The following is a 13,481-nucleotide window of genomic DNA, read 5'->3' as shown; positions in this document are numbered from 1 at the left end:
CTGAAGGGCAGGTAAGAACCCGAGGGCCTTCCTCAGGGGAGGTAGATTTGTGTGTTTTGAATAAACAAAGGTACATGTTTATTCATAGTTTTTTCATACATGATTAAAAGCAGTCATCCCGGTACCATAAATAGTTATGTTACAAAGTGCCATACCCACCTAGTGGGTGAGTACACTGAAGCCACGTCTGATCCTGCAGGTCCTAGAGGCGCCTGGTGCCGCCAGATGCATTGGCCCCGGGTGCTCGAGCGTGGCGCAGCCCGACTCTGTCTACTGCAGCAGCGAGTGTATCCGGAAACACGCCGCGGCCACCATGCGCTTCCTGAGCGCAGGGAAAGAGGAGAAACCAAAACCTAAAGAGAAACCCAAGACAAAGCCGGAAAAAATCATTCTTCAGAAATGGAGCGTTCAGGTAAGTTGACTGAAACCAACCATTTGTGTAGTTCAAACCATGAGCGTCTGGAGGTTACAGGCTCGGTGGGTTGATTTGGAGAGTGTAGGGCACACAGGCCCGGACGGGATGCAGGCACCTTCACACTGCCCTCCGCCTTGCCCACCAGTGTTCTTGTCGAAATGACAAATAGGCACGTGTTCTCGTATTTTCCTTCTCCGCCTCCTGCCGAGGGATTAACTGATAGAAACGTGGGAACCGGCTGCTGCGTGGAATAGCTCTCCACCCACACGCCAGCCCTGCTGGGAGGAGAGTGGTCCCTGCTGGAGTCTGTGCAGGGAATTGACGTGCCAGCTGCGGGGTGGCCAGTGGGTTCTGGGGGCGCCGCACTGTGTGCCTGGTGGGGTACAGAGATGTCGTTTGTACGCCTGTCCTTTCTCCACGTGCTGTTGTGTCTGCAGCTCCTGCCTGTCAGTGCTGCTTGGGTGCGTTCTCACACGGGGCCCCGGTCTGCCGTGCTCTCCGCCTTGCTTCACTGCCTCACTCCACGGCCCCTCGGTTATCGTGGCGGCCTAGCGCCTCATCAGGATGCTAGGTTGACGGGTTGTTGTGTCAGGGACCTTCTCATCGTTCGGATGTTGATGCGGGCCTGCTGGATGTGGGGGAGTAGCCAAGCCCTCTGCTGAGCAGATGCAGTGCATTGGGCTTAGGATGGTCCAGGAGCTGATTGAGTCGTGACCCTCACTGCAGAGTGAAATGCGCAAAGGTTAATTTCTGACCTCGTTCATGATTGGGGCTTTACTGATTATCCAGGCAGGCATTAAAATCTCTTCTGTGCACAAGAGACCGGCTCCAGACAAGAAGGAGAACACAGCGAGGAAGGTGGTGGTGGTGCCTCCAAGGAGTGAGGTCCTCGCTAAGGAGCCGCCCTGTGAGAGCAGCACGCCGTCGTGGGCCAGCGACCACAATTACAATGCAGTAAAGCCAGAAAAGACTGCCGCCCCCTGGCCGCCACTGTTGTATAAATGTATGTATCACCCGGGGGGGAGCTCTGGACCCTTCCCGGTCTTTCTGGACGGCCGTGCACTCGGGCCTGTCCAGAGCTAGGAGTTCTAGCCGTGTTTTCTGCTGCACCTGCGGAGATCAAAGCCCTTGCCCAAGTCCAGGAGGCCTCCTGAGCCCCGCGTGCCCATCCTTAGTCTGTCGGGACTTCCTGTCCGTGTTTCCAAAAAGCTGTACCAGCCCCGTTGCTGAATGTCTCACCTCCGACGACTGATGTCTTTAATCGCTTTTCTTTATTACCAGGCTCTGGTAAGTATGTGTAGTATCTTCAGCAGAATCTGACAAGGGGGCGCGCTGCCCGGCACTCAGGGTCCGCCGTCATCCAGGTGTTCACCACTGCGCCGTCACTGCTGTGGGCTCTCCACGCGGGGGCCTTTCCACACAGTCTGCTCCCAGCACACGTGACCCTCACTTCTTTGTATATTGTGGGAGCCTATTACTATTAGCACAGTAGTGTTGCAGCTGATTTTCAACTGAAGCATGATTTGCAGGAGTTATATTATTCTTGACCGAACCGGAATTTTTTTTATGTCCAATTCACATACTACACAGAACATAAACACACATGCCAGTCTTGAAGGCTGTTTACCCTGCTTCCCGTGCTTGAAAGTAAGTGAGCACAATGTCTCTCCACTCTGAGCAGCACCCAGACCAGGAGTCTTGGCGTGCACTGCTGGGTCATGCCACCCAGGCTTCAAGTTCAGACAGACCTTTGCAATCCCAGATGAGATCATGCAGCTTGAATCTTTTCTCTTTCTTCTTTTTCTCAGCTCATTCTCCAAAATTAAATTTTAGAAATGTAAATTGCTCTGGGGCGCATCTTATTCTTATTTTTCTATGATTAAGGTCATTTTGTGTTTTTATTTATGCTATCTTTTATACTCTTGCAACTTGTTTTAAAAGCACAAGAGGTTAAATGGCCCTAAATTCCAGGATTATAGCCACGTGCTGCTTCCTCCTCTCAGCCGGCTGTTTAGGCCAGCGGCCTGAGGGAAGGCCTCGTGGATGTAGTGTGGTTAGAAGACTGCATAACTAGCTGCATTTTGAGAATGTAAATGACCCAAGACCTAAGAAATGGAGTTGCAAGTAAACTGCCAAGCAATACTGTGTGTGTATATGTCTATATACATATTTATTTGTGTATTTATTTTTGGATTTTTGGAGTGAGTGGTTAAATATAGAATTAACCAGTTGCTGTATTAAAGAGTCTCAGTACACCTCAGGTTGTTTGAACCAAGAACTTTATGCTAACAACGTGTCGCAAACATCCATCAAGTTATAGCACCTCTACACCGTAGCGCCTCTACAGGGGTTACGAGTGGACCTAAATATAAGCATCGCCCAGCTGTGAATGGGTGGGGAGCCGTCATGTTGGAATCCTGGGCTGAATGTTCTCAGTTGGTTATAGGCACGTGACAGAATGAAAGGGAAACCGAGGTGTAGCCACAAAACCCTGGGTGATTGATCTCAATTTAGTTGATTTCCATCTCTGTCGACCAGAATCGGGAGACTGCCCCCAGGCTCGGAGTGTAGAGTCAGATGTAGGGCGCACAGTGAGAAAGGAAAGCTGGCGGGGTTTGGGGAAGGGGTGGGTGCTTACTTATCCCCAGTTCTGACTTCCCGGTTTTTGAGGGAAGATTGGGGTGGAGGGGCGGGGAGCCCGGCCTCAAGGAGGTGGTGGCTCTGCTCACAGGCCGGGTTTCTCTTCCCTCTGTCCCACCCCCCTCCTCTGCACATCACCTCCTCACTGACGACCTTCCCAGCGCATTTTTTAAATTAGTTTCTGCTTTATAACAAAGCGAATCAGTTATACATGTACGTCTGTTCCCATATCCCTTCCCTCTTGCGTCTCCCTCCCTCCCACCCTCCCTATCCCTCCCCTCTAGGTGGTCACAGAGCACCGAGCTGATCTCCCTTTGCTATGTGGCTGCTTCCCAGTAGCTATCTACCTTACGTTCGGTAGTGTATATGTGTCCATGCCTCTCTCTCGCCTTGTCACAGCTTACCCTTCCCCCTCCTCATATCCTCAAGTCCATTCTCAAGTAGGTCTGTGTCTTTATTCCTGTTTTACCCCTAGGTTCTTCATGACGTTCTCTTTTCTTAAATTCCATATCTATGTGTTAGCATACGGTATTTGTCTTTCTCTTTCTGACTTACGTCACTCTGTATGACAGACTCTAGGTCCATCCACCTCATGACAAATAGCTCAATTTCGTTTCTTTTTATGGCCGAGTAGTATTCCATGGTATATATGTGCCGCATCTTCTTTATCCATTCATTGGATGATGGACACTTAGGTTGTTTCCATCTCCGGGCTATTGTAAATAGAGCTGCAATGAACATTTTGGTACGTGACTCCTTTTTTTTTTTTTTTTTTCTTTTTTTGCGGTATGCGGGCCTCTCACTGTCGTGGCCTCTCCCGTTGCGGAGCACAGGCTCCGGACGCGCAGGCCCAGCGGCCATGGCTCACGGGCCCAGCCGCTCCGCGGCACATGGGATCCTCCCAGATCGGGGCACGAACCCGCATCCCCTGCATCGGCAGGCGGACTCTCAACCACTGCGCCACCAGGGAGGCCCGTGACTCCTTTTGAATTATGGTTTTCTCAGGGTATATGCCCAGTAGTGGGATTGCTGGGTCATCTGGTAGTTCTATTTGTAGTTTTTTAAGGAACCTCCATACTGTTCTCCACAGTGGCTCTATCAATTCACATTCCCACCAGCAGTGCAAGAGTGTTCCCTTTTCTCCACACCCTCTCCAGCATGTATTGTTTCTAGGTTTTTGGATGATGGCCATTCTGACTGGTGTGAGATGATATCTCATTGTAGTTTTGATGTGCATGTCTCTAAGGATTAATGATGTTGAGCATTCTTTCATGTGTTTGTTGGCAGTCTGTATATCTTCTTTGGAGAAATGTCTATTTAGGTCTTCTGCCCATTTTTGGATTGGGTTGTTTGGTTTTTTTTTTTTGCTATTGAGCTGCATAAGCTGCTTATAAATTTTGGAGATGAATCCTTTGTCAGTTGCTTCATTTGCAAATATTTTCTCCCATTCTGAGGGTTGTGTTTTGGTCTTGTTTATGGTTTCCTTTGCTGTGCAAAAGCTTTGAAGTTTCATTAGGTCCCATGTGTTATTTTTGTTTTTATTTCCATTTCTGTAGGAGGTGGGTCCAAAAGGATCTTGCTGTGATTTATGTCATAGAGTGTTCTGCCTATGTTTTCCTCTAAGAGTTTGATAGTTTCTGGCCTTACATTTCTGTCTTTAGGCCATTTTGAGCTTATTTTTGTGTATGGTGTTAGGGAGTGATCTAATCTCATACTTTTACATGGACCTGTCCAGTTTTCCCAGCACCACTTACTGAAGAGGCTGTCCTTTCTCCACTGTACATTCCTGCCTCCTTTATCAAAGATAAGGTGACCATATGTGCGTGGGTTTATCTCTGGGCTTTCTATCCTGTTCCATTGATCTATCTTTCTGTTTTTGTGCCAGTACCACACTGTCTCGATTACTGTAGCACATTTACGTCTCAGAAGTACGTGGACGGATGGCCACAGCTTGTAGCCTGCATAAGGGACATGCTGTTGAGCTAGTTGCTTCTGATCATTTTCTGTTATCCCAGAAATGTCATCTTCCCAAAAGAGGATTGGGAGGAGTGTAAAAGGTCGAAGGTAAACACCCGACTGGAGCCTCGGTGAGCAGCAGCTGTGCCTCTGCCTCTTCCCCAAACCATTACTTGACAGTGGCAGTGGCTGTGGACCTTCCGCGGGTCCCCACACACAGGCACAATGGGAGGGGGCCCCCCGCACACACTCAGCAGAGCCCTGCATCCCCACCACGCCCCCACCCGCCTCCCTGGCTGCAGAGCATGATATGTTTCTGGGTGCAGGTGATGCCGGGACCGCTCTTCGGAGGGGGCGTTTCCCATGTTGCCCTGGACTCGGGTCAGGTCTTGGGTGGATCCTTAGGCAGCCAGTGTGCGGCCCCTGGAGGTGCTCTGCCCCCACCCCACTTCTCCCAGGCCATTGGCACTGGCCTTGGGTTGTGGGTTCAGGGCAGCCTTGCATGAGCATCGTGGGCAAGACCTTGCTACACAGAGGCTCTGACCTGCTTCTCTCGTGGGGCAGTCAGTAGATCTTAAGGTCCTCACAGTGATGGGATTAACACCCACTTGTTCTCTGATGAGTTTTTTAAATTGTTTTTCAGAGTTTCTGAAAACAAAAACAGTGTAACTTAGGGAAACAGTTGCCATTGTATTTCCCCCCAGGAAATTCCCTGTGTCTCGTAGTCCTCCTCATGGTTTCTCTTGATTTCCTCTTCATCGCCTCTCGTTACTGTCCAGGCACAGGCACGAAGAGGGCTGAAGATGTTCTTCTAAAGTGGCCCTGGTTGCTTAGGGTTTGGAAGTGGAATTGTGTTAGGCATAGGTACATGTTCCCATGTTTGGGGCTCCCTCAATGGCTCCGAGATGACTTGAAACTCTGGGGACCTGAATAAATTTTGACTAGAAAATCAGATTTCTGCAGTTCCATGTAGGTTTGAGAATTGAAATGGGGACCCCTGGCAGAACCTGTGCACCCAGGTCCAGTGATGTGTTAGCATCCTACCCTGACGTAAGCGTTGCCCCATGGTCTCCGTGTGCCACATGTCCGGTTCCTGTGCTGTGGCGAAGTGGATCTGGGGGCGCGGGTTTCACAGGGATCGGTGGTGTGAGTTCCGGGAGCACGCTTCACAGGTAGTAAGAGAAGACAGGTCCCCATGGTGACATAGATGGGGGGCGCTGCCTGGACCAAGGGGTGTTTGGTAGGAATGGAACGGTGGGAGAGGCATGTTTTATCAGCTACACGAGCTGTTTTTCTCTGTCTCTTCCAGATCTGCAGTGGCAAAAAAATGTGGGTGGGGACAAAGCAGCCTTGTACATCTCACCAATTTCCTCCCCCCATTTGGAGAGAGAACCAAAACTTGTCCTGATAAGGATTTACCTTGACAGCTGTTTTTAATGTTATCCAAATACCTGGAATTTTCTTGGTCCTTGGCATTCTCTCGTATTTTTAAGTGTTTTACTTTTTACAGGTTTTTTTTTTTTTAATAGCCAACTGTTCAGAAAATTAGTGCAGGGAAGGTTTTGCATGTACATGTACTTTTTCTGACAGAGACCCTCAGCTGTATCCTGGCTGCCCCCCTTAGTTCTTGTGCTTTAGCGGGAGTTTGGGGTAGAAGTTTCTAGCAGGGTTGGTCCTGCTCACCTCACCTGCCCTTTGGCCTTCATGTGGCCTCTGGGGCTCTGCATCTCCTGTGGTACTGTTTGCAGACGGTCCCGCGGCAGATTCCTTTAGGTGGCATGGAGTCCCAAGGGATCTTTCTGAAGATGCAGCTGTAAACCCGCCCACATGGTGTAGGAGTCTCCGGTATACTTGAAGCTGTAAAGTAATGTTTTTGATTTTTTGCGTGTTGCACCTCACCGTGCACGTAGTCATAGTCTTACCTTCTGAAAGTTAAAGAAGTAAACCTGGAAGATCGATAAGAAGGGTTTCCACTTTGATTTCTGTCAACGAAGGTCGGGGTGTTGCCGTGCACCTGGAGGCGTCAGCAAGACGAGCACAAAGGTAACGGCCGCTAAACCCGCCGGGGTCAGCAGGTGCCGCAGGCTCTGTGCCCCAGAGTCTTATCACGCCCTCGACCCCATCATGTTGCTTGAAGTAGCAGATGGCGCAGGCACAGATAACAGTTAAAGTTGAACCTTGTCAAAGTGGTGAAAGTGCCTGTTGGCGGGTTTTGGAGATGAGGGAAAGCAGCAGCTCTACTTGCAGCTGAGTGTCAGGTCTGGCGGCCAGTCCCCGCCAGTCCAGTTGGCGTAGACAGGAGAGTGGAACGCCTGCCTCGCACACAGCCTCGGCCCCGTTTCCTTCTCGTGGTTCGTGCTGAAGGATGATGTGACCATTTTTTTCATATATTACCAGTCCAACGTGAATTGGGTTTTGGTTTTCAAAATCTGTGAAACTCTGAAAAGAAGGAAGGGTCCATTTGCCTCCGGAGGCGTACTTGGTTTTTTGCAAGCTTGTTACGGCCAGTTCTGTGCACCTCTCTTGAGGTGTAAGTCGCTCAAATACTGCACATGAGTAAGAAAAAGTCAATCTGGACAAGCTTTGTGTAGCCCCAGATCATGGCAGTTTGGCTGTGGACCCACATACAGACCCCTAGTGATGGAGGGCAGCTGGCGTGAGGGCCCCAGAGATGGAGATCAGGCCTCCCAAGTCTTCGGTGGGGATTGTCTCTGTTTCTGTGTAAGCATAACTTCTACAGGAATAATTCACTGCAAACTATTTAAGCAAAGGCACAAAAGTAAAATGGTTCTCTCTTGCTACTTGAATTTTCACACTAAAGTCTTGACAGCCAAGAAACAAAGTTGTAATGCGAAACGTCTTCGTACACGTGTCAGGCTGAGCTGAAATTAGAACTGATGTCACAGTGAGCAGAGTCCACTCCCCTCAACCCCTGCCGCTGGTCCACTGTGTCCTCTGAGCCCTGGCTGGTCCCGTTACGTTACCCGGGCCTTGTGGCGGTAGCTGCCTCGGCCTCACCACTGAGCCTGGGTGGATCTGGGGCCCTGTGGGAATGGCGGGGGGGAGGGGATGCTCCGACCTGCACCACGTGGGCTTGCTTGGCACCTGGTCACATCCGAAGCTCTTCGATTCCTTTGGCATTTACAGCCAATCATTCTGAGTAGTGTCTCCCCCCCTGCCCCCCACCGTGTCAGTGTGACTGAAAGCCTCATATCTGGGGATTTTTAGGGTAACTTGGCACCTCTTTGGGGCAGGACGAAAGGTATAAAGCAGTGACCGTCCCTCAGGGTTTCTCAGTGGCCCACCCCGGCAACGGCTGTCCCTGAGCTGTGACTGGGCGGGGGCCGCGCGGTGCTGTGCTGTGCGGTGCGACTCGGCTCTCGCCAGGCGCCGGTTCCTTGTGCTGCTGCACAGCACTGGCTGCTCCCAGTAACACAGCTTCCACTCCCTTTTCCTCCTGTCCCCTCGAAGGCCCACCAGTGCCACCCAGTGGCCAGCGATGCCATAGCACCGCGGCCCAGCTTGCCCTGTGGGAAGGCCCCCAGGTTCATGCTTACTGGGAAGTTAGCCAATTAGATTGTTGCTGGTCCCTGAGCGCACCGGCCTGCCTGGTTCCTGCCGGGCTTCCCCACAAACAACTCGTTTCCAGTAGAAACCAATGGCCAGACGCAGCAGAAACGACGTCATCTGGGGCGGTGGCCTGGCCACCGGCCAGCCTTTCCTCCTGCATCTGCTCCCCGAGACAGCACCTGGCCTGGAACTTGGGCCACTCTTTGCCCCATCGGCAGCCCCCGGGATGGCCCAGACTGGGTGTACATTCCGAGGAGGCCGTCTCTGTCCGGCACGTGGGCAGGTGGTCACCCTGCCTCGAGCCGGCAGCACTGGGGGCCCGGCCACTGCTGGAGCCACTCTGCCGGGGGGGGGGGGGCTGCTGTCCTGTTCTAGAACTGGCGCTTCGAGGCCGGCTGGTTACGCCTTGCTCTTCTGTGAATGTATACACACAGTACAGTTAAAAGGGAATTTGGATGAAGCATTTGCAAATGTGATTTTAGCTCTACTCAGAAGTAATGCTTCTGTCGCTGTCAGTCGCTTTGGCACGACATGGTGTCACTGCCATTCATTCCAGCAGCAGCTAACCCGCATCCAGCTGACGGTGGGACCACATGCAACTGTTTTCGGTTTTGAGCATTTTTCCTCAAAGTAGAAGAGGGATAGAGCTGACTTGTTGGGGTCCACCAGTTTCCACATTTTACCAACTTTTTATTTATGTAATCATACTTACATACGCTCTGAGACGCAGGTGAGGGATAATGAAAGTTGACTTTTAAAAGCCAGAAGCAGGGGCTTCCCTGGTGGCGCAGTGGTTGAGAGTCCGCCTGCCGATGCAGGGGACACAGGTTCGGGCCCCGGTCCGGGAAGATCTCACGTGCCGCGGAGCGCCTGGGCCCGTGAGCCATGGCCGCTGAGCCTGTGCGTCCGGAGCCTGTGCTCCGCAACGGGAGAGGCCACAGCAGTGAGAGGCCCGCGTACAGCAAAAAAAAAAATAAAACAAAACAAAAAAATAAAAAATAAAAATAAAAGCCAGAAGCAGCTAATCTTCTAGAAGAGCAGCACGATGGTTAAGGAAAGCCATCCCCTGCTTTTTAAATAGAGTACGTTCATTTGCCGTTACCACTCTTGGATAGCAGGTCACTTTAATCACCTGTATTGTGAATGTCCTAAAATTAAGCTCCTGGCTTCTGTTTTCCCTGAATGAGACAAAACACCGGTTAGACCAGTAGGAGCGTTGATCTTAGGGAGTGAATGTGTTCGGAGTCAACAGGAATTCTCACTTGAAACAATGTAAATGTCACATGGTAAGATTTGTTTGAGGCCCCATCATGGGTGCCTCATTGAGAATTCTGGAAGCCCCTTAGGCCAGCTTTTTAGAGTGGCTTAAAAGTGTGCTACTAAAATAATCTCAGCAAAGTTTGTATACAGTCAGTGAGTGAGCTGGTTTTAGGACTCGATTTTAATCCTGACGGATTTGTTCCTTCATCCCCTGCTGGCAGTCACAGCTGGCACCGCGTCCCGCTCCACTCCACTCCACTCTCGTTCCTTCCCCCAAGAAGAGGGGCCTCTGTCCATTTCATTTAACTTCAGCTCTAGCAGTCTCTCCCCCCACCCCCCGCCTAGATGAGGTGCTGTGGACCCCGTTAGCCGAGGCTGAGCTGGTAAAGATAAGTTTCCATGTACTGAGGTATGGTAGCGCCTTAGGAATATGGATTTGAGCTGATGAATAATACACGTAGAAACGTAGTTCTGAGTTCCTATGACGTGGCCAGTTCCTCCTTTGTCAGACAGCTGTGACTTGCTGACGGGACGTGGGTGACAGCCAGCAGGGTGGATGTAGAGCACAAGCGTGCTGCTCAGCGGGGAGCGGGTGGTCTTGGGAAAGCCTGGACAGCATAGCCCGGGGGTGCCGGCACACGTGGGGCCAGTGATTGGGACACCGTGGACAAGGGGACATAAGGTTGGGGGGGTGCTCTGTGAGATGAAAATAGGAGATTTGCAGTCAGGATTGTTGCTTGATGACAATGAAGTCCTTCTGACAGGGTTCTAAGTTTTGGATGTGTGTAGCGCTGTTGCAAAGTTTCTAAAAATAGGTAATTTCACCTGTACTATGAAATGGAAAAATCTTGCGGTCCCTGGGCTTTTAACACCTGTGGCTGAACTGGCCTGACCAGTACTGGAGGAAGGCAGTCCTGAGGGCAGCGCTCGGCCCTTCGCCAGGATGGTCACGCAGGGTGTAGGCTGTGAACGCCTTGGGGGCTCTTGTGGGGTCAGGCCTTATTTGTAGACAGGGTCTCACCTCTGTCCCCGGACTTCAGATTTTCTCCCTGCTTCACTAGGACAGTTGCAAGAAGCACCGGCAGCCGACTGGCATTGGTGGGTGTTCAACCCCTGCGTAAAATCGGAAGGCTGCTAGAGCATCTCGAAGTCTCCTGTTTAGCATGTGGGGGCTCATTGCGCTGTGGGTAGTTTGAGAAAAGCCTGCGCCTGGGGAGGCGGCTTCTCCATCGGTCCTGTGTGACGTGGCCCTAGGTGGTGTCCCTGTGCTCTCCTGGCTTGCTCCCTGGACCTGCCTGCCCCCCCCCAACCCCGTTCTGCCCTGGGTCCCAGACGTTCTGGGCGGTGGGCCTGAGCGGGGCCATCTGGGAACACGCTCCAGCTCTCCGTCACGGCTCCCCATGGACGTCTGCTGGGCCGCTCGCCCCTAAGACCGAGGGACTGGTCTTAGGATGAACCTCCTTGCTTGCCTCTGACTGTAATTCTGATGGTCTGATACAGGATTAAGTGGAATCAGTCCATGCGAAGTACTGGCATAAAGATTCTCATTTTAGCTTTGGGCTGTAACCCTTGTTTGCATTAAAAGTGCTAACCTACTGTCTTACCCAATAGCGAGCTGCTACTAGAGGGGTGTGAATGGGAACGTGAATGACCGCAGGTGGCGTTCCTGCCACCGAGCTCCTAGTGTAAAAGTCACTGGTCTCCCCCCATGTTGCAGTTTTCTGCCAACATTCTATATATTTATTAACCGTGTCCAGTTGACTCTTGTCCAAGAGGACGATGAGCACCTGTGAGCCCCTAACCCCAGGGTGGACTCTCGCTAGTCCTTCCAGTGCCCCAAGGGCCCCCGAGGTGGGGCTTGGATATGCATTCGAAGAGAATGTGTCTGATCCACCCTGGAAAGAGTTTCTAAGCTCCTGTTCACCAAAAACTGCACTGGGACTCTCCATGCGAGTGGTCTTTGAAATCTATGCCTTCTCTTGATACAGCGAAATTTGGCCTTGGAGTTCCAAGCTAAGCTAATGGTTCAAATCAAGCCTTTTATAGCTTACTGGTGTATCGGTTGAAGTAAAAGTTTTAATACTAAAGCATTTCTCTCTGAAACAAAGTATATTCAGTATCGTAAATGTTGCTGGTAGCCCTGTTTACACTCCTTTTCTGAATTTAACAGTTACTTTAAAAATCCTCTTTAAATCTGTCTCACAGTGATGCCTGGTTATTAGCTTTGCTGGTTTCGGGTGCACATGTGGGGTCCCCTGCACCCCTGCCTCACTAAGCGGCCCCTCTCCTTTCAGCCGTGAAGGAGGACAGAGGCGCAGAGGCCAAGGCGGCGGTGGCGGCAGTGCCGAAGAAGGTGGCTCCGCCAGGCTCCTCGGGGGGCCTCAAGCAACCCTCGCCCAGAAGTCTCCTTCCAAAGAAGTCCCCTCCTTTTGCAAATGCGGCGGCAGCCAAACCGGCCATCAAAAAGTTGCCACCGGGGTTCAAGGGCACCATCGCCAAGAGGCCGTGGCTCTCGGCTGCCCCCTCCCCCTCGGGCAGCACTCCCTCGGCCAAGCAGGCAAGGCTGGCACCTGTTGCTGCCACGTCTGCTTCCAGAAAGTTCCCCAGCTCCGCTGCTTCGGTGGGCGCCATCAGGAAGCCTGGGACCACCTGGGTTCCCCTGGCCTCTCCAGCCCCGGGATGCCTGGGCCCCGCGCGCCCCGCCTCGTCACAGCCAAATTCTCAAATTCGGCAAAACGTACGACGCTGCTTGAAGGAGATCTTGTGGAAAAGGTGGGCTGTTCCACTTTGTTTCTTATCTGTTAAAGTGGAAAGTTTTCCACGTAAAGGGTGGTGGTTTCACGATGGCCCTGCTGTTTAAGAAAAATGTCACATGTGGGACTTCCCTGGCGTCCAGTGGTTAAGACTCCACGCTTCCACTGCAGGGGGCACTGGGGTTCCATCCCTGGTTGGGGAGCTGAGATCCCATGTGGCATGGTAAGTGCAGCAGTTACCGTGGGGCTTTTTTCATTCCACCTAGAATCACTGACAGCGATGACTTAATCATGACAGAAAATGAAGTAGGAAAAGTTGCACTGCACCTCGAGAAGGAGATGTTTAACTTGTTCCGAGTCACAGACAGCCGGTACCAGAGCAAGTACCGCAGCCTCACGTTCAACCTCAAGGACCCCAACACCCAGGTGCGTGTCCGACCGTCAGGAATGGGGGCAGTCCTGGCCAGGGGCTGCCCAGGCCTGGGTTAGGGCACTGGGTCCCCCTGCGGCGGCGGGTGCGTGGCATGCTGTTCCCGTGGGGCCAGGTGCTCGCCAGCTGAGGTTCTTGCCATCTGCGCGCCTGTGTGCCTGCCGGGGCCCACGCTGTCTGGATCGGCCTCTTGACCTCTTGCCTGTGTTTAGAAGCAGGGCACATACTCTGACTTTCCATTTCGCCTTGTTAACCCGCTGGCAGAAGGGATTTCTTCTACCTTTGTCCCTAACACTGTACCTTCTTCAGTCAATTGTGTTTTCTGTGAAGTAGTCTTTGTAGCAGGGTTAGTGCGGTGGGATACTGGAGATCAGCTGCCCGAATTCCGGGCCCTTGTTCTCCAAGCATCGATGGGAGGCTCTGGGCCCTCGTCCTGCCGCGGGGCAGGGGCTTGCCT

At 52.0% G+C, this 13,481-nt stretch overlaps 1 protein-coding gene across 1 annotated transcript in view; it reads left to right on the top strand.

The window, feature by feature from the left end:
- Positions 1-13,481, top strand: part of LOC132490649 (death-inducer obliterator 1-like) — a 58,898-nt gene that overhangs the window by 31,169 nt on the left and 14,248 nt on the right. The window contains 4 exon segments of the mRNA XM_060099046.1: positions 200-412; positions 1,205-1,418; positions 12,136-12,613; positions 12,861-13,020. Of these exon segments, the coding sequence (XP_059955029.1) occupies positions 200-412; positions 1,205-1,418; positions 12,136-12,613; positions 12,861-13,020 (1,065 nt within the window).

Source organism: Mesoplodon densirostris, chromosome 5, assembly GCF_025265405.1.
Source record: "Mesoplodon densirostris isolate mMesDen1 chromosome 5, mMesDen1 primary haplotype, whole genome shotgun sequence".
In the NCBI taxonomy this organism is placed as follows: Eukaryota; Metazoa; Chordata; class Mammalia; order Artiodactyla; family Ziphiidae; genus Mesoplodon; species Mesoplodon densirostris.
This window is presented reverse-complemented; position numbering and strand designations above follow the sequence as displayed.